The sequence below is a fragment of the Haliaeetus albicilla genome, chromosome 5 (genome assembly GCF_947461875.1).
Source record: "Haliaeetus albicilla chromosome 5, bHalAlb1.1, whole genome shotgun sequence".
NCBI lineage: Eukaryota > Metazoa > Chordata > Aves > Accipitriformes > Accipitridae > Haliaeetus > Haliaeetus albicilla.
In genome coordinates, this window is record NC_091487.1 from 33,673,342 (window position 1) to 33,698,870 (window position 25,529).

A 25,529-nucleotide genomic window follows, 5' to 3' on the forward strand; every position below is an offset into this window, starting at 1 on the left:
ACAGAGATGATGCATAGGACAAACTGAACAAGAAGCACAAGTGGAGTGGATTGTGTTGTGGGAATGTTCAACTGGTGATTGCATAGAATTACTGTAAAAGGACACAGGTTAGAAGAGAATTGGTAGATCTTGGCCAAAACTATGGCAGCTGTTTAGTGATCTGCAAGAAGTGAGCAGGTAAAAACCACCAGAGATTTAATTACAGTTGTGGAACTCTCACTCAGCTACCTCAGCAGGAAAAAGGTAAACCAAATAATCATCAAGATAAAACCGTTTCTTTACAAGGGCAGCCACGTACCAAATAACAAATTTAACTAAGCTGCCTGGAAAGTAACATGCACCTGTCATTTTGCATCTAGTACGTATGCCAGAACAAAAAAAAAACAAAACAAAACAAAAAAAAAGATGTAGACATCATATGAGCAAGTTATTAATCCTTTGTGCTTTGCCAGCACTGAAGTAATGGCACTACTATTGGAGTAAGTGTGTTTCTGAAATAAAGCTTGCATAGAATTTCTTACTAGGCTGATGTTGTTGAGATGGCCTGTGAGAACTGGACTGTTTGCAGAAACACTAAATCATTTCTAAACCTATTACTACAAAAACCAGTACACACAAAAGCAGAATAAGAGATTATCTTAGTATAAAATTCCATGCAAGAAAGCTACAAAACCATATTCACAGGTTTTAAGCAAGACACTATTGGATAATATGTTAGACTTCCAGTGGTGCCTTCTTATATCCACAGATATAGAAATCCTTTTTCCTTTCAATATCAGAGCAAGAACTTCTCTGCAAATGCCTGACTTTTGTCAAGTGCCAAAAACACAAATGCTGATGATGATGTAAAGGCATCACACAGCAGAACAAAGGACTCACGCACCGAAGCAATCAGGTGATCTTTCATCTGTCCATTGCTTTCTCCAAAAAGAACACACACTTTAAAACATCATGAGACATTCCAGCTGAGGTACCATTTACTTTTAACACTACAAGCTTTGCTACCTTCTGTCAGTATAAGTGATCACACTGCAGAAGCTGCAACTTGCGGATCAAAGTCAATTCTAGTTGTAATTGAAATTGGTTACCTCCCACGCAGGGACATTCTCTCTGAACTTCTCATTCACCATACAGCAGATTGACATTAAATATGCCTTACTGGACACCTCTGGAGAATAATTCATCCACAGGTAATTTTCAAGGTACTGGCTGTGAAGAGACAAAGAATATTTCATTAGTTGCTGCCACCCACACAACCTGTCACTCATTCAAAAGAGCAGTTATCCACAGGGGTTTTTTCCTCCTTCTCCTTAAAGCCATCTTTATAGTTTGTGAGTAGTTCCTGACGTTACCTGTCATCTAGGTCACTGCAGCAAAACTTGTTAGACTTGGTAACTGCTACAAGAGACAGATGAGTTTCTTATCAGGAAGACACATTCACCAGAGGGTTTTCAAGTGTAACAAGTAGCCACAGCTCAATACAAAGACATAACATGAATTCATGTTGATTTTCCAAAAGAAGAACAAAAAAAACCCACTTCACTTGTCTAAAGAATGTCACATGCAGCATTTCCTAGCATAAGATGCAAAAGACAACTACCATAAAACGGTATTTGTATTATTAAATAACCTTTCTTGTAAAAAATTACGAATCATCTAGAGAGATTTTATGCTTCTAATCATAAAGGCAATAATTTTTTTTAATAAATTTATTTTTAATAAATTAAAAATTTCTTGTTCATTAATATGGCACATTTCTCATAGAAGAGACTCTTCAAATTGGACAAACTGTCTCCCTCCTTTAACTTCCTCTTGAAGCTATGCAGGAATTACTCCAGAGGAGGCAATCCCTAAATCCATCATTCCCAGTGCACGTGCACTTTGTGCTATTTTAACAACTGCCACCAGAAAGTGGAAAGTCTTGTTTCTTCCTAAACAAGCTGCTCATCCATTCCTTCATCTCGAGGCCTGCTCTAACATTCATTTGGCCCCTCATGAGCCAACTCAGTTTTACCTATTTACTTTTCTGAACTTTTTACTTTTCTTACTTTTCTGATGTATTACAGTAAGCTACTTCAATAGTTTCAGATAAGACAAGTACCAGAGATGGTGGTGAAAAAACACAGTGAGAACTTGTATGTAACCAGGAGCAAAAGGCTCAGTAACGGTCAGACAGGGATTTACACTTTCTGGAAGCTCAGCCAGAATGCGTAGCTTCAGATGGAGCTGAGACAACATCATAGACATATACAAGATGAAATACATAGTGCTTCCCAAGAGCTTGGATCTACCAACAGGAGGGGGAAACCCCCCCAAAACTCCACTGAACTCCATACATCATTTCACCCAGGAATTCCAATAAACTTCAATACGTTTTAGTAAATACTATTATGCCCCCAACTGATCAAGTGATGACAAACATGTGAGCAAGCATGACAGACAGGAAAATCTCATGTGTGTGAAGACAGGAGAGCTTGACGGACAGGTTGGGGGAATGGGGGTAAGAAGAGAAAATGGCTTACAGGACAAATGGCAGTAGATGGGGCTATAGACCAGAACGTATTAAATTTACATTACAGGTTGGTAACATTAAGAATGTTCACAGAAAGAATAAAAACCTGTAACTCCATGGTTGCTGGCATACGAATTCCAGAAGTCGTGCTACCAGCATGCTGTTTGTTAGCATCAAACCCCAAACCATAGCTTATATTTTCTCTTCCACCTTTTCTAATAAAGAAGCAGGGAACAGAGGGAAGTTTGTCCTACTTTTCCTAGTTAGTGGTACTACTTATGTATTTCAGCCTTCTGAAATGAAGAATCTCTCTCAACCAAAAACCATCTCATTCTGTCTGCTCATAAGATTTCAGAGATAAACAAAGCCAAACAGAACACTAAATATTGTGCTTTTAAATATGTAAATATTGCAAATATTTATTTTACATAATTTTAGACATGCTTCATGAATTCTTCCAGGAAAGTCTGAAGTAGCTGTAACAATCTTCTGGACAGATTTCCATTTCTTTTCAAGAGAAGAAAATGTTAGTGATGCTGCTGCAGCACAATTAATTTTTAACCTCACAGTAAGAGACTTCCAAAAACTTCCTCTGACTTTGGTGAGTTCTGATTTAAGGCTTAATGACACATTCCAAATTACAGACTCAAGTTTTTCACCTATTTCATTCATACGCTCTTCCTTGGTGCTTCACTTACACTAGAAATTCAGAATCATAAACCAAGATACTCTGATATGTTACTTATGCTTATGGAATTATTTCCTCCTTAAATTAAGCTCTCCTCACTTAATTTGCCTAGGTACACAATTCAAAGCTTTAGTAAGTAGGAACAAATGAGTACACTACCTCCAAACTGACTTACTGTCTTGTATTTGCTTCTTATCTTTACGGGTTCCTATGAAAAAAATAATCTAAAATTTCACTCCAATTAGCTTACCTGAATTCAAGAAGCATTATCTTTCTAATAGCAAACCTAAAAAGGAAGAAGTAATCAATTAACACAGGAAAGAAAGCCTCCCATACACATCTTAGCTCCATGGAAAATGGCTGTATTTTCCCTTATTTTGTTATATAATGAAACCTGTAGAAACATCTAGAAATTACTTCTGCCTTCTCATTTCCATGCCAGAGCAACCACTTGAATGCAGAAGCAACTGCTCTAACACTGTGGAAGCTAAAGTTCATGCAGGTTCATTAAGCAATCAAATTCACATTTAAAAATAAAAATCCATCTAGACCTTTTAAATATGAAGACACCATTTCCAATAGCCTTGAAGACAAAAATGGCTAGAAGCCAAGAGTGTCTTCTGGAAAACTACAACTATGTATTTAATCAGTTCATAATGGTATCTCTTCTTAGTGACTGGAAATGGAAGTTTACTCTGATCCTGTATGGCAATTCTTAGATTACTTTCATAAAGGAATCATAAAGGGAATTCTCTCCAGAGCTCAAACTTCCCCTGAAAAACTCTAAACAGCTAAGGTTACAACTCTTTTCTGTACACACAGCTGTAGAATGAAGTTTATCTTGAATTCTTTGTCTCCCCCATCTAATGATTCACTGAAATAAGACTTGCCCTTTATAAACCTGGTAACAATAATTAGGGAAAAAGAGCAAAAAGCTAGTGGCAGCACACTCCTCAACCTATTTTTTTTAATTTACATACCTTAGTGACAAAAGCAGAGACCAGGCTTCTATAACCATCACAACAAAAACAACATAAAACACAACAGAATGCCAGATCAAGAAGCCAAACAATATTATGTCTAACCATCACATTTAAGGATTATGAGCTCATGAACTTTCTTTTTGCCACATTCAGACTTTGAAATGCCACAATGATTAAATGACTCAAATGCTCTCCAGTCATTTTCATCTGCTTTCAACATGTAAATGCATTTTAAAATATTCTATGAAACATTAGAAACCACTTCAATACAGATAATGCTGGAATGCATGTCTGTAAGTGAAAGTGACTAGTGTACTTACTTTGACCTGACAATTTCTTTTGTATATACATCTTCAATAACCTATGGGAAAGAATATTTCCAAAAAATGGTTTAAGAATTTTATACACTTCATAAAGTGATTAAAAATGCATTAAGGCATCTTACGCACTCAAATTTACTCTGAGTTAGTTACTCTCTGCTTACTGCCATTTGATTAAAAACGTAGTAACAATTATGCCTCAGCTCTGAACAGTCTGAAAGCTTCATAGACACACATTCTCACAATGAAAGTGAATCAACTTAGGGGAAAGCACATGATGACAGAGAATTGATAGGACCTTCATTCAAGTTATTTTGAAGAATAACCTACATCTCTCCAAGATTTTTCGTATAAAAGTCAAATAGATATGCAAACTTTTTTATTGTTAATCTTTGGCTTATTGTTGAATTTAAAGAACAGTCTTCAAGAAGCAAGTCTGCATTAACTCAATCATCTGTTGTCACTGTTTCTTTTAACTGACATTTAACCAAATCCACACACTTTTACCTCGTTTTTCCAACAGGAATTAAAAGAATCTGCACTATCTGTTGCAGTAGGCACACTTTGACATCACGTGACAGAGAGATGCAATTCAGCTGCTTATGTACATCCTAGCTCTAAGAATCCCAGACAAATACTAACACAAATACTACAAAGAAAGTGAGTAAACTGAGGCTGGAAAGGGAGATTTAGCCAAATACCCACAAGGGAAAGAGACCTAACATGCAAGAACCCCGCGCGACAGAAAACCAACACAAAATCAAACACATCGTGATGAATTTTAAACATTCAAAATACACATATCCACCAGAACAGCACTAAAGCTGTCTGATCAAAACTCTCTGAAAAAGCTTTTAGAAAGAAGTTCACCTTTCTTGGATTTTTAAGAGTAGCCCCTCCTCAAACGTCTTTTAACCTCAAAGGAGATGCTCAAAAATCTTTTACTCTCATAAGTTCTTCGCCAGAATAAAGCAAACAAATAGCATACAAAAGAACTGCACTGCTACAGCGCACCTTCATAGCAGTACCTACATTTATAAACTACAAATACATAACAAATTATAGTGTGTTAAGCAACTGTTGATCTTCTAAGCAGTCTCCTATACTCTTATATAAAATAAGCACTACTGGAAGTGGGCACATCAGAAAAAGGTTGATCCTCATTCTTTTACACCCCAACACAATTCCCGTAGAGGTATTTACCTTTGACTCAAAAGACAATTTTTTCTTCACGTGTGGAGCCCAGTATTTGTTTGCTAACTGTATGGAGGAAAAAAAATTTAAAAATAAAGGTTAAATGTATACCTTTTCAGTTGTAGTGATACAACAACTCTGTAACACATCCCATCCCCAAACTTTATTTCACTAGTATCGTGCTTAATTTCAGCTTACGGTGACTACAGGTAACAAAATTATGTCTTCCAACAGCGATGCTTTTCAACCCTTCAAGGTTTAATGCCTAAATCTTGTCCAACAGAGGTGCGATTCTCTGTAAAAATTTCAGCTCCACAGACTGCTATATAATAAACAATTTTTTTATTAAGTTACTTCTAGCAAATCCCTCAAAAATACACCATGACCTTTCAGGGACTGCAAACCCCAGATTGCAAATGACTATGCTCCCATTAAGGAACTTCACAAGGAACTAGAGGCTATATATAAAAGTTCTAACGTTGTAAGGCTATTTGCCGAAGCCATCACTTCACCAAAAATCCTGAGCTTGCCAGGTGGGAAGAGCTTCCCAACCAACTTTATTCAACCTTCTTTATGCCGTAGAAGAGGAAGGAAAGCAGCATTTCAGCACAAAAACCCGAACGCTTGCATAAAAGCCCTTAAAACGTTCAGCCGCAAGAAACTGCCGGCAACTCTTCAGCTAATATAACAAGGCTGATTTATTTTGCGGTGCTGCTCTTGTACATCTCTCCGGCCTGGGGAGACGCGCCCTTCCGTACGTGACACGGGCGTTAAACCTCTCCTCCCTTACCCCAAAACCAGACCCGCTCCCCAGCACCCACGCCCTGCAAAGTCTCCCTAAACGCCGGGGCGCCGTCGCTGCCGGAACGGCCTGGCCCGCACCGCGCTCCGGCGGCGGCCGAGGCGGCCCGGAGACCCCCGCGGGCCGCTCCCCGGCCGGCCCTACCTGGGTCACGTACTCCGCGTTGATCTGCGACACGGTGGGCGCCACGATCTTCTTCGGCGGGGCCGAGGACGCCGGCGCCGCCATGGTGACGCCGGCCCAAGGCGCTGCCACGGGCCGGGCCGCGCCGCTCTCCCGCCACCGCTCTCAGCCCAGGCCAGGCCCAGCGGCATCAACCTCCGGGTACGGTGCAGCCGAGAGGCGACGGCTTCCGGGGCGAGGAGCGCTAGAGCGGCCGCGGGCAGAGGAGGGGCGGCGGCCGCGCCACCTGCCGCGCCTCCCCTGCCACTGCCGCCGGCGGGCGCGGCGCGGCGGCGGCGGCCTCTCCCCGGCTGTCCCCCGGCCCGGCCCCGGCGCTCCCCCGGCTGTCCCCAGGCCCGCCGGCGGCGGCGGTGAGGTGGGCCTGGGCCGCGTCGTGGCGGTCGCCGTCAGGGGCCGCCCCGGGGGCCGGCCTCGGTAGCGGGCGGCCCGCTCGGCCCGGCCGCCCCCAGCGGCGCCAGGCGGCCCTTGCGAGGAACTGCGCCACCAGCTGTTCAGTGAGTCCGTGAAGGGCGACAGGCCGTCAGAGGAGAGGAGAGGAGAGGAGCGGGCGGGGGCAGTTAACGCGCCAGGTTTCGTCTCTGGTCACCCTTCAAACCCTCTGTAAATCCACTTAGGGTGACTCCTGCTGTTGTGTTATTTATTTATCACTTAGAGCAAAGGTTGCTGTCCATCTAACGTGGAAAAGACCCGCCCTTACTCACATCAAACAAACGCCACCGAGATCCCAGCACGGCTGCGTGCTCTCTGGTACACATCCCTGTGATTCAGGAAATCTGTGGAGGAGAGGAAAGGCAACGGTAGGAGGGGAAAACTACCTGCTCACAGAAGTCAGCAGTTTGGTAATGATTTAGAGTGGTTTGCAATTAACTTACTCTGTTTGGTAAACAGATTAACTGAGGAGGAAATTAACAGGCTCCCTAGAGAAGTTGCGGTGCTTTGTTTCTGCGCTCATTATCCAGCACCTGCCGCTGGAGGAGTACTTTAAACTTCCAGGAGGATGCCATTGAAGTCTGTTTGAATACGACCTCCTTTGTTTTGATATTAAGGTGATCTCCATTCCATTTCTTCAAGCAGAGGTTAAACTAAATATTCTTTCTGAAGTTGAATTAGAATGTACAATCGGAATGGAAAAAGTAATGACAGTACCTTGAATAGCACCAGACAATGGTTGCATTCAAATAAATATGCCTGCTGCGTGCCTTTGCTTTAAAAGATCCAGAAGATGTAAGTTTTCTCTATGAGAACTAATAAAATCAAAGGTACAAAAGTACCAGTAACAAATTCTGTAAATAACAAGGATTGAGCATTGCCTTGTCTAATGATTGAAACTTTCAGAGATCTGTAATTTGATGAAAAATATGCAAATGCAAAGCACTTAAAATACACTTAAACCAATGTACCCCCCTCTGACACTTAAATTTTGATAAAAATCAGCGTATTAAGATGCTTCAATTTAAATTCGTCAACTTAGAGGTTGCAGCTTCGTGACTGACTTAGGCTTATTGAAATCTATGCAAATGTAACTACCCCGTTTGGTTCTGCCCTTGCTCCATCACTTGGTACAACAGCTAGCACTTGCATCCATGGGCAAGTGTAGAAAATACAAGTAAAATTTACCTAATCTCTGAGGTGGCTGGCTGAGCCATATTAGTATGTTGCTGCATCTTAGCTGATAATACTGCCTACAGCGTCCTCTCCCAACTTACCTTCCACAGTTAGGTTGTTCTGTGTTTGGCTACCTCAGGAATCAACTTACATAGCTTACGTTTGCATGTATCAGAACAAGTAGAAATGGAACAGCTTGTCAGTTTGGCAAACAAAAGAGAGTACTTTTACTATCCATAAGTAGACTAGAGGGATAAACGGCAGGAAGGGAAGGAACTATTGAACACAAATCAGTGATAAAAAAGGACAAAGGAATGTAAGTTCATTACTTATAAACATAGGCTGAAAATAGAAAAGCTTCTAAAATTGGCTTTCAGATGAGAGCCAAAAGTTTGACTTGTGTTTAAGATGGACCATGGGACAATTAGGAGAGGCAGTGGTGACTTCTTGGGATCAGAGGTGACAGTAACTGGTGACCTTAAATTTCTTTTCTAATCACATGCTCAAGTGCTACCCACAAGGTGACTTTTTTTGGAATTATTACCATGCCAAAGAGTAGGCAGGCAAAAAGATTTTGGACTCGGTAAATTTTCTAGAGCAGCCTTGCAAGGCTATGTTAAACCTTCTGACCTCTGCTTATGAGAGATCATCAGGCATGTGTCAAAACCCACAACTTTCCATATGGTATCAAAGCTGTGAAAGCTCAAGGAGGAATCCGTGTTTACCTAACCTTTGGCATTTGGGTGTCCCAGTGAGGAGGTTAGTTGTCTTAAACCTCACTACAGTCCATGTGGCAACAGAGGTCCTTCCAGAGGCCAAATCAGAACCAATTTAAGTGCTCTGACTCATTTTCTGAAGGAGCTTCTGATATCAGAGACTAATATTAGATGACTAATATTAGGCAATGTGATTACATCCCTCAGTGGCAATGTCAAATAAAGTGATAAAGATCTCCTCCCTATAAATAATGCATTAAGTATTTCTCTATAAGGGGTATTGTTTAGTTACAGAGTGCTGGGACAGTAAGACTACAAATGAATAGCACAAGTATAAATTAGTATTTTGGCAAAATACTTCGTTTTCAAGCCTCAAGAGTAGCTGAACCTTTAAAGAGGAGTTGTGGTGAGACCAGCCATAGTGACGCCCGGTGTTGTACCTATGTCCCCCTCTGCAAATCTCACCCCAGCTCACAACTGTCTATCAAGACTGGTCTTTTGAACACTCTGCTTAGTTTCCCCCAGAGTGCAGGCACATCTGTCTCTTTCCACCCCAAACTGCTTTGTAGTCAGGGGAGAAATAAAACCCTGCACCCTGTCGTCCCCACAGCCGTCTGTGAAGTTCTCCATCTTTCTGTACTCATTGACTTAACACGTCAAGAAAATCAAGTGTTCTTCCTCTTCAAAAATCTGTTAATTCATTCATGAAGACATGCATTATTTAAAAAGTCACACATTTGAGTAGATGCAGTTTTCAAGACTATTATTCATTTCTAGGCTGCATACAGTCCTGGTCAATTTATATTCAATGCTGTGCTGTTTTCTTGCTTAATTAGCTCTTCTTGTTTTGGATGCTTGCCCTCCTATATTATTGTAGCCAGGAAAAATAGGCTTTTCTCCTCTTCTTTGTAACCTATACAAGCCAAGGTCATCAATAACCTGGCCATTGCTTTTATCTCAATGATACTCTTCCGAATACAGTATCAGTGGGTCACAAAGTATCTTGTAATAATCAGCAGGGATTGATTCTATGTTCCATCCCATCTACCTTTTAGATTATTTTACGTTCTACCTAGAGTCACAGAAATGATTAATTTCTAGCAATGAAAACTCCAAACAATTAATCTATAAGGATTTCTAATATTAGTTGATCTTAAGGTTTGTTGTTGTTTTAGGGTCTTCAGTAAAGGGTCTTCAGTAAGACATGACCAGTGAAACCAGATTCAGCAGCTACATACTTCTAATATAAAAGTTGTTTCACTTTGTCCTGTTTCACACAAATTAGATTTACCCTTTGAATATTTTATCTTTCAGCTTCTTAGACCTAAGTAAACACTGCCCTGAGAGGTGCAGACTCAGTATGGATACCATCTTGCACCTACGTAAACTGGTGGGAAAGCTTTGTTCCAAAGCAGGTAACAAATACCAGCACTGCGCTCAGGGTGCAAAGTGACATTTCCTTACCCACTCTAGTCATCAGGTTCCCTCAAAATTATGAGCAGGCATTGGCTGACTCCTCCTTCTCCTCCAAGCAAGCATTGTGCTAGGGACAGATGGTTCCCCATGTGCCTCAGCCTGGTCACTGCAGTACAACAGCAGCAATTACTCCTGGCTCTTTGATCTGGAGTGATGGGGCAGCTACCATCACAACTCTACTATTGTCTGAACTCCCAGTCGCCAGGGGAGCAGCAGCAGGTGAGGTTCCCCTAACATAAGACAGAATTGAAGATATCGAAACCTTCTTGCCAGGGTGAGGGCTCTGTTCCCTCATAGCTGAGCACGTGCTAACACTGCTCTGATGAAACAGAAAAGCCGCTCACTGGCAGCACTGTCATACTGCTCCATGATCTCCCACCCAGGGGTTGTTTTCCTGCTGGTCCACCAGTACAATTTCAAGCTAGGCCTAAAGCTCCAGCGCATGATAAAGGCTGTTGAGTCTTTGGCCTGCATTACTTCTTGCTGGAGATGCAGGGGCGTCTTCTTCCTTCCAAAACCATTGAATATGGCTGTACTTCTGCTTACAACAGTAGTTTTTACCCTTTTCTATGTATGTTGAATACCCATAGAGTTTCTTGGACCTTGTGGTACATAACTCGGAGGCCAAGAGAAGTCTACATTACTTTTTTTCAAAACTGAACTGCGATTGTTCTGACAGCAATGTTCTGTATGCAGAAAGTCAAAACCACGTAAGTCCTAGAGGGAGATGGCTGAACTGTGCCTTCCCTGTGCACAACTTAAAAATATTGAGGTGGTCCAGGTAATTTTTAGTAGAACTATGCTTCTCGGGATGGAGGTCTAGATATCTGGGGTGCGTCTAACTGCCGTAGAGGAGTTTGTTACCTGGCCTAATACAATTGCATTATACTAAATGCATAAGCTTATCTTTGGGGAAGTACCTAATTGCACACTGGATACCTTAACTTAGGGCAGATGAATCCCAGCCCCAGTGACATTAGCAGTATGTTGGGTAGGCTTTCTGTGAAGCAAGGCCATAAAGCTTAGGAGACTGCATCTCTTTAAAATCAGCTTTTACCTCTGGCTTGTTGACTTTTACATGTAAACACACGTTTTTTTTGAGGGGCATCCCTCTGAAACAGAAAGCTCCAAACATGAGAATTTGAAGTCTCATCATGTATATGTACAAACTTGCACATACAGCTTTTTCTTCTAACCAAAGAAGTGACTATGAATATGCAGCATTTTGAAATATTACTTGCAAAGTTATATAAGTTTTTGAAATGGATGGGGGGTGAATGGCATAGAAATGGAACAATATGCACATTATTCAGCGACGACCAGAAACCTCCTCTGTCTCTTACCTGTTGATATGATAGGAGAAGCATATTGATTTAACCTGCTTTCAGGTAAATAAAATTTGTAAAAGCTCAAAAAAGATCAGCAGACTCTTTCAACATATAAAAAGCTTAGGCAAAATGATAGGGGTTATTCCTTTGGTTATAGCTTATCCTTCATAGCAGGTAATATTCACATAAACTAAATGTTCAGCCTGTTCTTTACAGTTTTAATTCAATCGCATCACATTGCTTTTACTTTTTATTTATGTGCATTCTTCTAGTCCAAGAGTTTGTCACTGTGTTCATCTCATTAAATATGTGTACTTCCACTCAGTAAATATGGGTACTTTCAGAAATGATGCCTCAGTTTAGTAACAGATGCTTCTTAAAATATTTAGAATTTTAAAAGTGTAAAGAAGCCGTCAGTAGCATTCTGATTTGTGTATAAATATTTATTTAGCACACGTTCTGGCCAATGTACTGCCCTTGATTTTTGTGCAAAACTTACAGTAACTTCAATGGAAATTCTGAGCTCACAACTAGAGAAAAATATGGTTAATTCAGCAACCCAGCTGCTTTTATATCCCAGAATAGCAAGCAGTGCCTCTAGTGAAGGAGGTGGGGAAATACGAGAGTTTATGTCATTCTTGGCTTTCTGTTGCTGGGCATACATTTGGGTAACACCTCAAGTTAGAGCAGACTCTGGGCTGTTCTATTTCTCTTAAGAGACTTTTAGCTGGGTTCGGAGCAGAACAGTGGTATAAAAATAAGAGGCCAAAAGCCAGTAAAGCTCTAGAAATATTTGCTAGAAATCCTGTGAGAGGCTGTTATGTGATAAAATTTCTGTGGGGAAAAAAAAAATTAACGTGAGATAAATCTGTTTAGTAGAGGAACATGAGGCCTTCATCACTGAAATGAGATTCTAAGGAAAATAATTTCCTTTCTGCTAGTGCTAGCATGAGAAATGATATGGAAAGTTGAGTCTATTTGCAGCATCATTGTAAAAGTAGATTCTCAATCACATATACTTTCTCATGATATAGGAAAAAAACCCAAACAGATTGCAGACAAAACTGAAGCATATCTTAACGTGCAGCATAAAACTTAAATCAAGAGAGAACAATTCTAAGATGCTGACAGCTAGCTCCAGTCTCCTAAAGCTTTCATCCTTGTTTTTCTCCATATTTTCTAGGCTTTTGGTAGACATTTCCATTAGTACGTCAGAATTTTAAAAGAGGATAAAATGGCAATAAAACAGAATACCTACTGGAAACAGAAAAGTTCACACTGGTGTAATACCAAAAAATAATTTATTAACTTTTAATAATTTCTTTTATTGAAAAACCCCTTCTACTGTGATATAAACTAAAATATTACACAACAAATCACTTTAGCTTATTGGCAAATGGACATTTTTCCTCTGCTAATTGCACTAGCATCAGACACGCTATTCGATGCCTGAGGGAATTCTTACGAAGCTATTCTGACTACCCAAGTACCTGCTATTATTAAGACCCAGAGTATAAAATACAAGTTTAAGTGCACTACGGCAAACAAGGTTGCCAAGATACCAATCCAAGGTTGCTCTCAATATCATGAAAAAATCATAACGTTTTGATCTTAAAAATTATCCTCAAATTGACTGATACACTTGGGGTGTTAGATGGCTTAGCAGATTTCTACTCAGTTTAGTAGGACTGTATTGTCACTAACAGGAATCTCTCTGCTCAGCTGTATTTTCAGGATCCTCAGAATCAAAATAAAGGGGAAATTGAGGAAATCATCTGAGTTTCTGTAACTCAGCAAGCTACTTTTGCAAACACATACTAAGCATTAAAATTTATACTCTTTTAAAAAAAAGCACAAATACAATTATGCAAATTTGCACACCAGGAAGATAAGTGTTTTCCTTGATATCAATAGAAATTGAGTGCAATGCATTAGCAGTACAAATGGGAGACACCATGTCTAGCTGGTTTCTTTAGCTTAGGAATAGTATTTCCCTCCTTCACTATGGCATCAAGGCACATTCCAGTGCCACATCCAGTGAAGCTGCCATAGGCAAAGCTGGATAGCCACCATTCCTGCGTGCTCTTACTACCCTATGTACCCAGACCACTTCCAGTGGAGAATGACAGGCCACAGTCATAGCCGGTCAGATTCCCACATCTTCATGGACTCGCATCCTCAGGCAGCATTTTGCATGCTATAGCAGCACACGTTCAACAACCAGCTCCATGACTCTCCCTGAGTGACATACAGGGTTTCACAGATTCATACAATTTGGGAACAGGGACACTGGAAGGATTCCAGTGAAGAGGAAAAATTTCAGCTGCATATGCAAACTATGTCAGGTGTATAGCAGAATCAAGCCCCCTATTAGCATATCCCGGAAGCAGACAGGAACTGGAATGGCAGACTACAGAAGTCAAACAGCATTCAGAGACTTGTGATAACTCAGGACAGACATAACAACACTTTCATGTTAGAACGGCAGTTCCTGAACAAGGAAATGATCAATTCTACTTGTGAGTGATTTTGTTGCCACAAGGCCGATTTCTCCTTCACTTGCATGGACTTTGAAGATTCACTTTTTTAACACAAAAAAATGCTAAAAAAGATGCTGTTTAAAAGCTGCTTGACAGAACTAGTCATTATATGAAGTACAATTAATTTGCTCAACCTGGAGAAAATAAGGCATATGAGAGCATAGAAAAGTCACTTCTGTAATTTCAGTTTTCCTTATGATAACTGCCTCTCAGACACATCTCATCCATAGCCATCAGACCATAAAACTAGGCTATTAAGTTAAAAGTTGCACTTTAAAAATCCACAAAACCTTGTGCTAGGAATATGAACTGTGACCCCTTTAGTTATTTAGGAGATCTAGGCATTTTCAACATTATTACAAGGGGCCATTAGAAGGACTGAATCCATAGTCTTTATTGATTTAAGAGTCATCCAACTGTACTTACCTAAGTGTTACTCGAGTGAGCTGTTGCAAGATGACTTTGAGTTTTACATTTATCCTAGAAGGCAGCCAGGAAAACTAAATGTTGGATCCAGCTTCTCAATTTGAAGCCTAAAGTCTCACTAACTTCAGTTAAGTTTCTTTTGTGTCTATCTCCCATTTGCCTCACTAACTTTTCTTGTTGGCTCTGGGTATAATAGTGAGAGGAGATCACAGACAAGTAAGAAACCAAACACTCAGTGAGAAGGAGCTACAAAAGTGATTAAAACAGTTTTTCTGTGGTTTATGATGGCTGTTATTCCTTTTTGAATTTTTCCCTAGACATATATAGGAATACTTATATATATATATTTTGCAAGTTTTTACTTTCTGCAAACATTGCAAAGATCACACAGCAATCAAAATCATAAACATTTTAAAGTTATCCATAGCCACATTTCCTAGATAGAAAATGGACGATGTAATCAGTTAGTACTGCAGTTCCAGTGAATTTAGTATTGCATACTTTGTCTTTAAAAAAAAAAACCCTTCTACCTTTTCCTGCTTGTTTTAAAATATTTGACCCTTTTATTCCACATAGAACTACCTCAAAGCTGAATCCACGCAGTTTGAGAAGTTTGCCTTGGGGGGGGGGAGCTCAGTATTAATACAGGAAGACCCACTGTTTTCCTGTTTACAATATGCTTTTGTTCTGCATGTAGTCTTAAAAAAAAAAAAAATGCACAACTTCAGTATTATGAGATTATTACTATTAGCCATCAGCTCATTCTAGCAAAACCACAGGCAATGTCTCTGCCACCAGACGCTTCAAAGATTGATGGCTTGAACTTGCCTTGAAGTGTTATGGAAAATTACTAACATTCTAATGAACAACACTAGGTGTTATTGTTAACACTAGGAAAACCATTCTAATTCAAATTCTCAAAGGTACTTGGAGAATTTTACTGTTAACTTCAAAAGAGAGAGGATTTCAACCTTAAGATTTTTTTTCTCCTGACTCTTAGAAACTGCTTTACCCCTTTCTAGCTAGTTTATGCTATAATCCCCCTAAAATCATGAATTTATATTGACACAAAACTCTTCATAAAGGGCTAGAGAGCTGGATAAACAAAGTGGCCCTTACTGTCCTTCTGAAATCCAATGGAGCCCAAAGATTACATTAGTTTCCAAATTAATCAGACAGTAATAGTTCCCATGTATGCCTATTCATCTCTGAAAAGTAGCTTTCTGTATTACCTTCCCTTCATTTTACTCAAAGTGGTATTTTCAAAACATACCAAGGTTAGTGTTCTCTAAACATTACCCTCAAACATAGCATTTTTTAAAATGACTGTGACTCTTTAAGAAAGCTCTTATTATCTTTAAACATATTTCTGTTTTATTTCTATAACAAAAAAAATCTGAAACAAAACCTATTGTTCTAACACGCAAAGTTAGTTATTTTGATATGTAGTCTTAAACTTTTCTGCACATTGAATGTTACAAAGTCTCAAAACTCTGGTTTGCACATAAAGTATACAATAGAATTATAATATAATACAATATAAATAAAATAGTTTATTACAAGTATTTTAAAAGAGCTCTACAATACACTTTCAAAACATTTTATACAGTATTCTGTCTTTCAATATGAAGCAGTTCACATAGGGAGAAAAAAAATCTCAATATATAACTATAGTCATTATTAACATACTGAATTCGTCTGTCATACAAAAATCATAGTAACTACAGACTGAGTATCTTTCCTGGTTTTATTCTCTCTGAAAATGGGAAAGAATAACATGTCCCTTCACCTTTCACTTCATTTATGCCAAATACTACAATGCTCACAGCAAAACCTAAATAAATCACTTCAAAAATTAAAAAACCCCAAATATCAAAACCATTTTACTTAAATAAATATGGATCTATTTAAATAGTGAAAAGAATGCCATGTATCTTACAGGTATGTTAATTTAGAAATAGGATTAAAAACTTCAGGTTTCAACTATTCAGAAGTTGTATAACAAAGGAAAATATCCTAAAAGGTATTTTTTTCAGAGGGAAAAAAAAAGAAACAAACTTCATTCTTGCTCATAACGAATAAAGCTCCACTGCACTTACACATTTTGCCAGCCCCACAGGCACAATGGGCAAAGCTCTCTACTTACCAGAAAGTGCAACTACAGATTCTATTAATACAAAATCGGAATTACTTAATTTGAGCTAAAAGTCATTTTCGGTCTGTTATATTTAATGTAATGAGAACATGACTTCCCAACAAAACTGCTCATCTGAGTTATTATCACATCCTAGAGAACATTTACTGGTGCAATATGTACGCTAGAAGGAAAGGAGACTGGAACAGATAGTAAGCCTGTTTGTAATGTTAATGGTAATTTCTTGTCCTCTTTTCTTGCAGAAAAATAGTTCAGTATTGTATGAATTGGCCAAAAAAGCTAGGAGAGGCAAGGGATGTACAAAGAAGTAGAGATAATGAAGTGGTAAAATGTATTAATTGATTATAAACCCTGCTATTTTAGCAATGTCTACTTGTACTTTATCATCAAAAGGGAAAAGATCTAGTTCCTCATCTGTAGATCTCCAAACCCATTACAAAGCAGTTAAATTTCTTCTATTTACTGTTCTATAATGCCACACCAACATTTTTTCTCATTAAACTTTTTCCCCTTTTTCTACTTTCTTTTCTGCACCTTTTATCTAAAAATAATAGTTACTTTTTTTAAAAAATATGAAATAAATACAGTAAGTGTCCGTTATTTGCAAGGTATAGGGAGCCAGAAGAAAGTAAAGGGACTATTTTTTTCTGTATTCTGGAAATTACCTTTTTATCTTTACTTTTCTGATAGTTATCATTGCACAGCATAATTTCATAAATTACTATATGGGAAAACATGTAACTTAAAATATCTGATTCATGGAGCATTACAGATTGCTGCAACACTATTAATACAGTAAGAATATGCATTTATAAATTTAGGAAAAAAAATGCAAAGTGGCTTTTTTGTTGCTTTTTTTTGTTTTGTTTTAAACATCTTCTCACATTCATCACAAATTATATCAAGTAGACAGTTCTGAAGACAGTAAATGAACTCTTCAGGTCATCTCCATAATAGAAAGAGATAATCCCCTTCAGTCAATTGTTAGGTGTAATATAAGCCTTTTAGTAATTACGCAACTGAAAATTTTAATATAGAATTTCATAGGACATTATCGAGTTTTGATAAAAACAATATATTCTCTGGTTGTTGCTCAGTGGTACTCAGCTTTAAGCTCTCTTTGAAGTGAATAAGGTGATGTCTTTTCAAATGTGGGGCCTGTCTGAAATTTTTACCACAAACTAAACATTCAAACGGCTTCTGTCCAGCATGCATTAGGTAATGTCTTTCAAGCTTAGAAGGCGATTTAAAAGTTTTAAAGCAGATACTGCATTGATACAATTTGTTAACAACTTCACTTTTTTCAGTACATTCAGAAAAATCATGCCAACAGCTGTAACAGCTTTGCTCTGTTCCCAACAATTTACTACACAAATATGGCTGTGTGTTTCTACTGCTGGTGTCAAGAACAAAGTCCCCTGACTCGATTTCAACTTTGATTTCAGCTGCTTGGTTTGACTGAATCAGCTCAAATTCTTGAAAGCCAGATGCCTGTGAAGGTGTTTGAGAATAACCTGAATAACCCATGGGCTGAGAAGACTTAAATTCAATGTGATCTCCCTGATGATTGAAAAGTTTGTTCAGATTTTCACATTCTACCTGGCAAACGGGGCTTTTACAGGGTCTCTTTTCAGTATGGGTGAGCTGATGTCTTTTTAAGTGAGCTGACTGTCTAAATGTCTTCCCACAAACATTACAGCCAAAGGGCTTCTGTCCCGTGTGTATAAGGTAATGTCTTTGAAGTTTGGAGGAAGACGGAAAGATTTTTTCACATCTGTCACATTTACACACTTTGTGTCTGTTATGTGTATTTTTAGCAGAAGCTGAAAAAGCACAGTGAAGTACTTCTGGATTATCAAAGAAACCATCATCTGATGAACCATAAAAAGCATCATCCTTATTATCCGGTGAATCATTGATGTTTAACATGCTTTCACCAGTAAGCATACCTTTTAAATTAATTGCAAAGTCGTGAGGTTGTGGGTGCTCTTGCCAACGTAATGGCACAGTAAACATTCTTTTCATCCGATTACTAAGTGCCTTGTGCATGTCAAGCTTGCTATGGCAATCCTTGAAAGGTTTAGTGGAAGCGTGCTGATCAGAACACTGATCTCTAGCTGCAACCAGGTCAGGACTTTTAAAGTGACCTGATTTTTTTTTTTTTCTGTCAGTCAGAGAAAAATCTGTTGCCTTTCCTCCAGTATGCTTCAGCTTCATCAGGATCTTATTTTTCACGCTGACTGCATGGCTGCATGCTGTTGTACCATTCTTTGAACTTTTGTCATCTCTCAGATAACAACATTTGTGCAAATTTAAAACCTGTTCCGTTTCAAAACACTGCTCACAAGCTGGGCACTGAAAGGGTACAATATAAATCGAGTGAACATCACATGGGTCATTCTCCTGCGACTCGTAAGTGGCAGCATTCTCAAAACTATCCCTTTTTCCTTCCAACAGGTTGCGTGGTCTGGGATATTTAAGAGTCTTTGCTTTGTACATAATATTGGGTAAAGTCTTATTTCTGGCATGGAGCTGTTTGTGCTTCATGAGTTTGCTCTGTATTTTAAACCGCTTCTGACAAAAGCAGCACTGAAAAGGCCTTTCTTCTGTGTGCGTGAGCTGATGGATTTTCAAGTGTGTTGACTGTCTGAAAGATTTACCACATGAAGAACACTTAAAAGGTTTCTGGCCAGTGTGAATAAGGAAGTGTCTTTCTAGCTTAGATCTTGATGGAAATGTCTTGTTACACGATTCACAAGCATGAGTTTGCTTTCTCCTTCTGGCACCATGTAGGCTATCTGCCTTCAGACACTGATGCAGCATCCACCTCTCTTCAGTTGTAAAAGATTTCCAGCACATGGAACATCGAAATATGCCACAAGTGACTCTGTCTTGCTCAGAATTCACAGAGTTTTCTGCTTGCTTGGTATCATTCTGATAATTTTCATTATGAAGCTGCTGATGCTTTAAGAAAGTGATTAAGTTTTTGAAGTTTCTGTAACAAACAATACACTTAAAAGGCAGATTATGGGTTAACTGATGCCTCTCCAGGTGGACCAGCTGCCTAAATGTTTTATGGCATACATGACATTCAAATGGCTTTTGACCAGTATGTATCAGATAATGCCTAGCTAATTTTGATGGAGTTTCAAACTGTTTATAGCAAATGTCACAAATATATGGCTTTTTTTTGTGTATCCTGTCAGCTGTTACACACTGCTGAACTTTTAACATTTTTATAAAGCAATTACACTTTGCCTACTGTTAGTTTCTTCAGATAGGCATTTCAAGTGAAGTCATCAATTGCACACTAAGATGGAAGGCTGTAGAAGCAGCAAATTTTCTTAGGAGAGATATTCTTAAATCCCACAGGTCCCTAAAATAAGAAAGAGAGTATTATTTTAGCCTATATTAATACATAATTGCCTAAGTTTGTCTCTTGTTTCCTACATAAGAGACCAAAAGCATCTAGATGAGAATACTCTTGAGATAACTTAGCTTAAAATGCTTTCCTTGTAACAGAGTAATCACTCATTATGTTGCACGATACAAAAAAACTAGACTACTTTCCAGAAGAAACAAACAAGTTTGAGTCATCTGTGCTGTAAATGCAGCTATACTTCCAAATAATATACTGTTCAGCTACATTATGATAGTTTGGGTTATTTACAAATAAAGCGTATTCTTAAAAAAAACCACAAGAACTTATTGTAGTAAATTTCTCCCCTACAGCAGTAATTCTAACTCCCAGATACAATATTTATGAAGATGAGAGAAAAGAGAAGAACTGGGGATTCTTGGGCTTCAGAAATAAAAATTAAATGAATGCAGTGTTAGTGAGAAGTAAAAATACTTAGTTTCAATGTATTGTTAAAGTTACTAATCACATTTCTGCATCTTATCAACTGTATCCAGTAGTGTAATCATTTTTGCTTTATCTCATAACGGCAAACACAGAACCATTCAGCAAGAGCAACACACTAACCATAAACTACAACCAGAACAAGGATAAGCCCCAAAACAAGGATGAACACAGGCTATGTTCACCATCTCACCACAGAGCTAGAATATCAGAGTTGCGATAGCTAACCATGTGTGTACCATATATACCATATGCACCATATAACCATGCGTATAAGTCATGATAAATATAAAGGTCATTATCATAATTCATCATAACTAATATTTTAGTCTAAACCAAAATCATGAAATAGTCAGTTTTAATTTTCCTTGAATTTTCACCAGATGGAACACACTTGGGCAAGCTACTGTGTCTCAGCTAAGGCATGACTTACAAACAAGAAACAATAACTTCACAAGTACCTGAGTGCATAACAAGTTATTAACATATTCACAGGAAAAGCTAGAAAGCACCTCAGGCAACCGTTTAGTCCAAGCCTTCCACTGTGAGGCCAGCTCATGTCTAGACAGCCTCCAAAGTGGTCTTAACTTCCCTTGAAGGAGGTTCCTTAACCTCAGCAAGGCTCCTGCTCCAATGCATCACCCTCTCATGAAGCTTTTCTTTGCACTCAGCTGAGCCTTTCTTTACTACAAAGTTATTTTCATTATCCTTCCCCCTGTGAACCTATAAAATAACTAAAAAGCGTTCTCTGCCACAGCTTCATGTATTCAAAGTCTCCTTTTTCTCTTCTTTTTTCTTCTTTTTTAAACTAGGAAAATTCTGTTTTTTCTAAATATTGCTTTTAGGTCCACTAAAAAAAGAAAAAAGAACAAAAAAATTGGTCTTTTTAATCACCTCGGGACCTAAATTGCAGCATCTAAACCAGATTAAGTATTCCAGTCCACAAGAGTAGCACAAACAACACAATAAGAATACCTCTGGTATGGTATTACCTATATCCCTTTAGAAAAAGAAAAGGGATGGAGGGAGCAAACTTTAAAGCAACAGCATAATAGTTAGGACTTGTAATAACTTTGAGATACACAAGACATTTCTACTAACTATAATTTGTGGTATTTTGACACTACAACTCACAAGTTGTACATTCTTTCTACGTACTAGCAGAATAAAAAATTCATTTATTCAGTGTCTCCAAAAGCCCTGTCTTCACAAAGAGTTAGTGTCCCTAGTTTTTAAAAATTCAGAAATAGCTGAAAAGTCCATTCAGAGTCTTTTCAAAGAATGAAAGCCTACTGCAATTTAAAGCAAGTTACGATAAGATTCAAGACACATGCACAAAAGACTGAAAATGTCTGGTGAATCAAGATTTTTCTTAAGCTTAGTGAAAGGAAACCTGGTCATCTGTTGGGATTGTTCCACCTCTAACAGATAGGTTCCTAGATAATTATGGGCCTTATTAAATAACATTTGGATGTACACCTTAGATGCAGTTGTCACTACATTGAGTTACCTAATCTCACTGAAATAGTTCAAGATAGGATTTATCAATGCTATGAAGCAGTTGAGAAAGTCAACTTTTCCTTTCCTAGTCTCTTTTCCCATAGAATTTTAACAGCTACTGGGTTTCAGTCTTGTTTTGAAGATGCAAGAAAACACAACACTTTAGGAGACCCCCTTTTCCTCCCAGTTGTTCTTCTGTACAGCTCAAGGCAGCCTCCATTAGCAGGGAAGGAAAACCTCCTGAGAAAGAACTGTAAGGACTGATGAATTTTAGTTAACATACTGTCATACAGATCTAATTTACGCATCAGGGAAGTGCTCAAACAGTATAGTGACATGCAAAGAAAAAAAAATCCAGAGTAAGAGACAGCTGTGGCATATTACACAAGGGATTTTGCATTGAGCTTATAAATTTTTTAGAGATTCTATCTGGTGAATGAGGAAAATGCTCTGTAGTACAAGGTGTCAAAATCACAGTAGAGCTTCTTGCTGTGGTCTTCTTGCCCTGTGAAAGAGTAAAGGCTCAGATGAGGTAAACTTACGGGACACGGGAAGGAGAAAGAGCCAAGATAGGCATTACTGTGTGGCCCAAATATATTTTCAAATCCTATTTACTAAGGACAGACTTCTCCACATCTATTTCAGGGTGCTCTGTGCCTTGCACATCTAAGGAATAAACACGCTGCTGCTAAAGATCAAAGAGCAAAAGACAGGCTTGGAATATTGTCTCCTGCCAGCTTTGGAAGTACACAGGCATGTCCTAATTAGAGTCAGAAAAATGTACTTCCCTATGTGATAAGGATTTAGTTTGTGGCATAGGTCCAATTTAATATTAAATTGACCCTACTTTTCATCTTGGCTCAAGGTCATGCAGAAAAATAAAATCAAGAAGTAACGTAGACTGTTGAAGGTCCACAGAGGACCCTCTTAAGTCTAGTATTATTTAATGATTAAGATTATATTTATTAATATTACAGATGGCAGCAAGCTGCAACAAAATGAAAACATGATGGAAGAAAATTCTGAATTCTAATCCAGTCTTTATTAATTAGAGAACGTGTTTTTTTTAAAAAAAACACAACAAAAAACAAAACAGGAAGGGCACTTCAATAAGAAGAAATGCAAGATCTTCAATTTAGGCAAGAATAATCAACTGGAAGTGGAACAACTTACTAGGTTATAGTTGTGCAGAAAAGACCTGGAGTCTAAGTTGGAACAGAAGCTGAATATGCCAACAGCATGCCATCCATACCAGGATATGTAAACAGAAGTAAAGCTTTGCAGCACATAAATCTTCCATACTACTCACTACCGTTTACAATTAAGCTAAAGTACTCTATCCAGTTTTGAATACTGCCCTTCAAATTGATTCAAGCATAGGAACTAATTGGAATGAATTCAGAGAAGAGGATCAAGAATGATCAGAGCTTAAATGCATAATATACAGGAAAAGATTGAAGTAACTGGGAACGTTTAAGTTAAAAAAGAGGAGACCCGATTAAAAAGAACAAAAAAAAAAACCCCCAAACAAAACGAAACATAAGAGCCAGCTTTAAAGAAAATGGAAGTAAGCTGTTTCCCAAGCCACTTACAGTTGTGACTACAAATGGCTTCCAATTATAGAGAGGATTCAAGTACATTATTGTCCTTACAGTTGCAAAGTTTTTCCTCAATAGCATACAAATAAGTTGCGTGGGGAAATCGCTCTGCCTCCAACACCAGAGGTCTCCAAAAAAGGTTGTACAAACATCTCTCAAATTCCCACACCCCTAGAGTTGACCCCATACAAGCTAAATATTCTGGCTTGCTTTCCTATGACTCATTAGTATAATTCAAAACAAGCCACTTAAGAATTGAAAATTCAGTATATTTCCAAATTTACCACTGAAGGATTCTTCCGCGCTATCATTAGTGTATCCTCAGATCCTTGAGATAAGCTAATGCTTATAGCTTCCCAGACACAATAATAATAAACGTGTGAATAAACATAAGGTGCCTCCTGTAACATTAACTGCAGAACAGGCAAGTGAAGATCTGGCTGCCGATTTATGAAACGCACAGCGCGCAACAGATGCGGGGACCTGAGCGCCGGGACGAACGCACCGCACTCCCCCACCAGCTCTCCCTCGGGAGAAGGCGAGACCGCTGCGGCGGGGACCGCCTTACACCCGGCAGGTGACCTTCACCGGCACGGCGCATCGACCTAACGCCAGCGCCTCTCACGCTCCCGTTTTCCACGTATTTTCCAAGAGACCTTCCGAGGCAAAACAGAAGACACGTGACGGCGAAGCAGGGTGGTTTAAGCACACGCCGAAGTTCTGCCGGAGGGGCCCCAGACCGACCCCACCGCAGCCCCCAGCAGGACACGCTTAGATCCAGTCACTAAATGGCAAGCAGCTAGCGAGGCGGCTCTTCCAGACAGACGCCAGACCGCGAACGGACACGCAAAACCGCCGGCGGCTTTCCCGCAGCGGAAAGCGGGCTCCCCGCCCGGCCGCCCCCGTCGCGGCTCCCCCAGCCCGCGGCGCCACCACCCCCCGCCGGCCGGCCGGGCGGGCACGGCACGGCACGGCACAGCCCGGCACGGCACAGCCCGGCACCCGCGCCGGCGATGCCCACAGGGGCTCTGCCCCGACGCGCCGCACTGGCGGCCGGCGGCGCCGCGGCCGTCACCGGCCCGGCGCCCCGGGGCCGCCGCGGAGGCCGCAGCGGCGCTGACCGCCGGCCCAGGGGAAGGGCGGCAAGCGGGGACCGGGGGCGAAGAAGGGAGCGACCTGGAGAAGCAGCTACCGCGCCTCCGCCTTCCTCATCCCTCCCGGGGTTGCGGCCGCCTAAACTCTTCCCCCCGGATGGCACCGGGACGCCGGGAAACCCGGGCCGGAGCTTTCCGTTCCCCCGCGCAATCCGGCCCCGCCTTCCGCCGCTCTGAGGCGCCGGGCCGGGCCGGGCTGCGGCCGGGCCGGGGGACGGAGGGCGGGGAAGGTGCCCCCCGGCTTTATTTCTGTCCGGGCAGAAAACGCCCCCAGGCTCTGCCGGTGAATTATCAGTCGCTGGTGGCACGTTGTTCCCTACAAATAAGACACGGTTTCTCCTTCGGCCCCGAACGCAAGTAGCGGACTCCCGGTGGTTTTGCGGGTTGCAACTAAAGCGTGCTGGCGCCGTTACCCTCTTGCACCGTAAGGCCAAACCCGCCGGCCTCAAAGGCCGGGAAGTGGTGCCTGGAAGAGAAGGGGAAAAGT

General features: G+C 40.0%; 2 protein-coding genes and 1 long non-coding RNA gene across 4 annotated transcripts in view; 1 reads left to right on the top strand and 2 right to left on the bottom strand.

Annotated features, from left to right (window-relative positions):
• The window catches only part of AQR (aquarius intron-binding spliceosomal factor), a 61,406-nt gene extending 54,575 nt beyond the window's left edge, over positions 1–6,831 (bottom strand). Inside the window, exons 1-5 of the mRNA XM_069784074.1 lie at positions 6,644–6,831; positions 5,707–5,763; positions 4,504–4,544; positions 3,451–3,486; positions 1,089–1,209 (exon numbers count right to left, since the gene is read on the bottom strand). Of these exons, the coding sequence (XP_069640175.1) occupies positions 1,089–1,209; positions 3,451–3,486; positions 4,504–4,544; positions 5,707–5,763; positions 6,644–6,727 (339 nt within the window). The 5' untranslated portion in view covers positions 6,728–6,831. The remainder of the gene's footprint in view (positions 1–1,088; positions 1,210–3,450; positions 3,487–4,503; positions 4,545–5,706; positions 5,764–6,643) is intronic.
• A 147-nt stretch (positions 6,832–6,978) lies between these two features.
• On the top strand, positions 6,979–7,978 carry LOC138685490 (uncharacterized). The gene is made up of 3 exons (XR_011324765.1): positions 6,979–7,176; positions 7,335–7,479; positions 7,571–7,978. It is a non-coding gene; the product is annotated as an uncharacterized lncRNA (long non-coding RNA).
• Positions 7,979–16,121: 8,143 nt separating this feature from the next.
• On the bottom strand, positions 16,122–25,197 carry ZNF770 (zinc finger protein 770). Of its 2 annotated transcripts, none has more exons than XM_069784076.1 (2): positions 25,065–25,197; positions 16,122–20,304 (listed from the first exon to the last, which is right to left on the bottom strand). In XM_069784076.1, exon 2 carries the CDS (start codon positions 20,160–20,162, stop codon positions 17,970–17,972), a length of 2,193 nt encoding a protein of 730 aa, XP_069640177.1. In that variant the 5' UTR covers positions 20,163–20,304; positions 25,065–25,197; the 3' UTR covers positions 16,122–17,969. The 2 variants fall into 2 exon arrangements, with proteins under 2 accessions (XP_069640177.1, XP_069640178.1); XM_069784077.1 differs by lacking the exon at positions 25,065–25,197 and adding an exon at positions 24,407–24,464.
• Positions 25,198–25,529: the final 332 nt, after the last annotated feature.

Bases quoted from the DNA above. Each gene is read 5' to 3' on its own strand.
- ZNF770 (XM_069784076.1), bottom strand. From the start codon at position 20,162: ATGTTAAAAGTTCAGCAGTGTGTAACAGCTGACAGGATACACAAAAAA.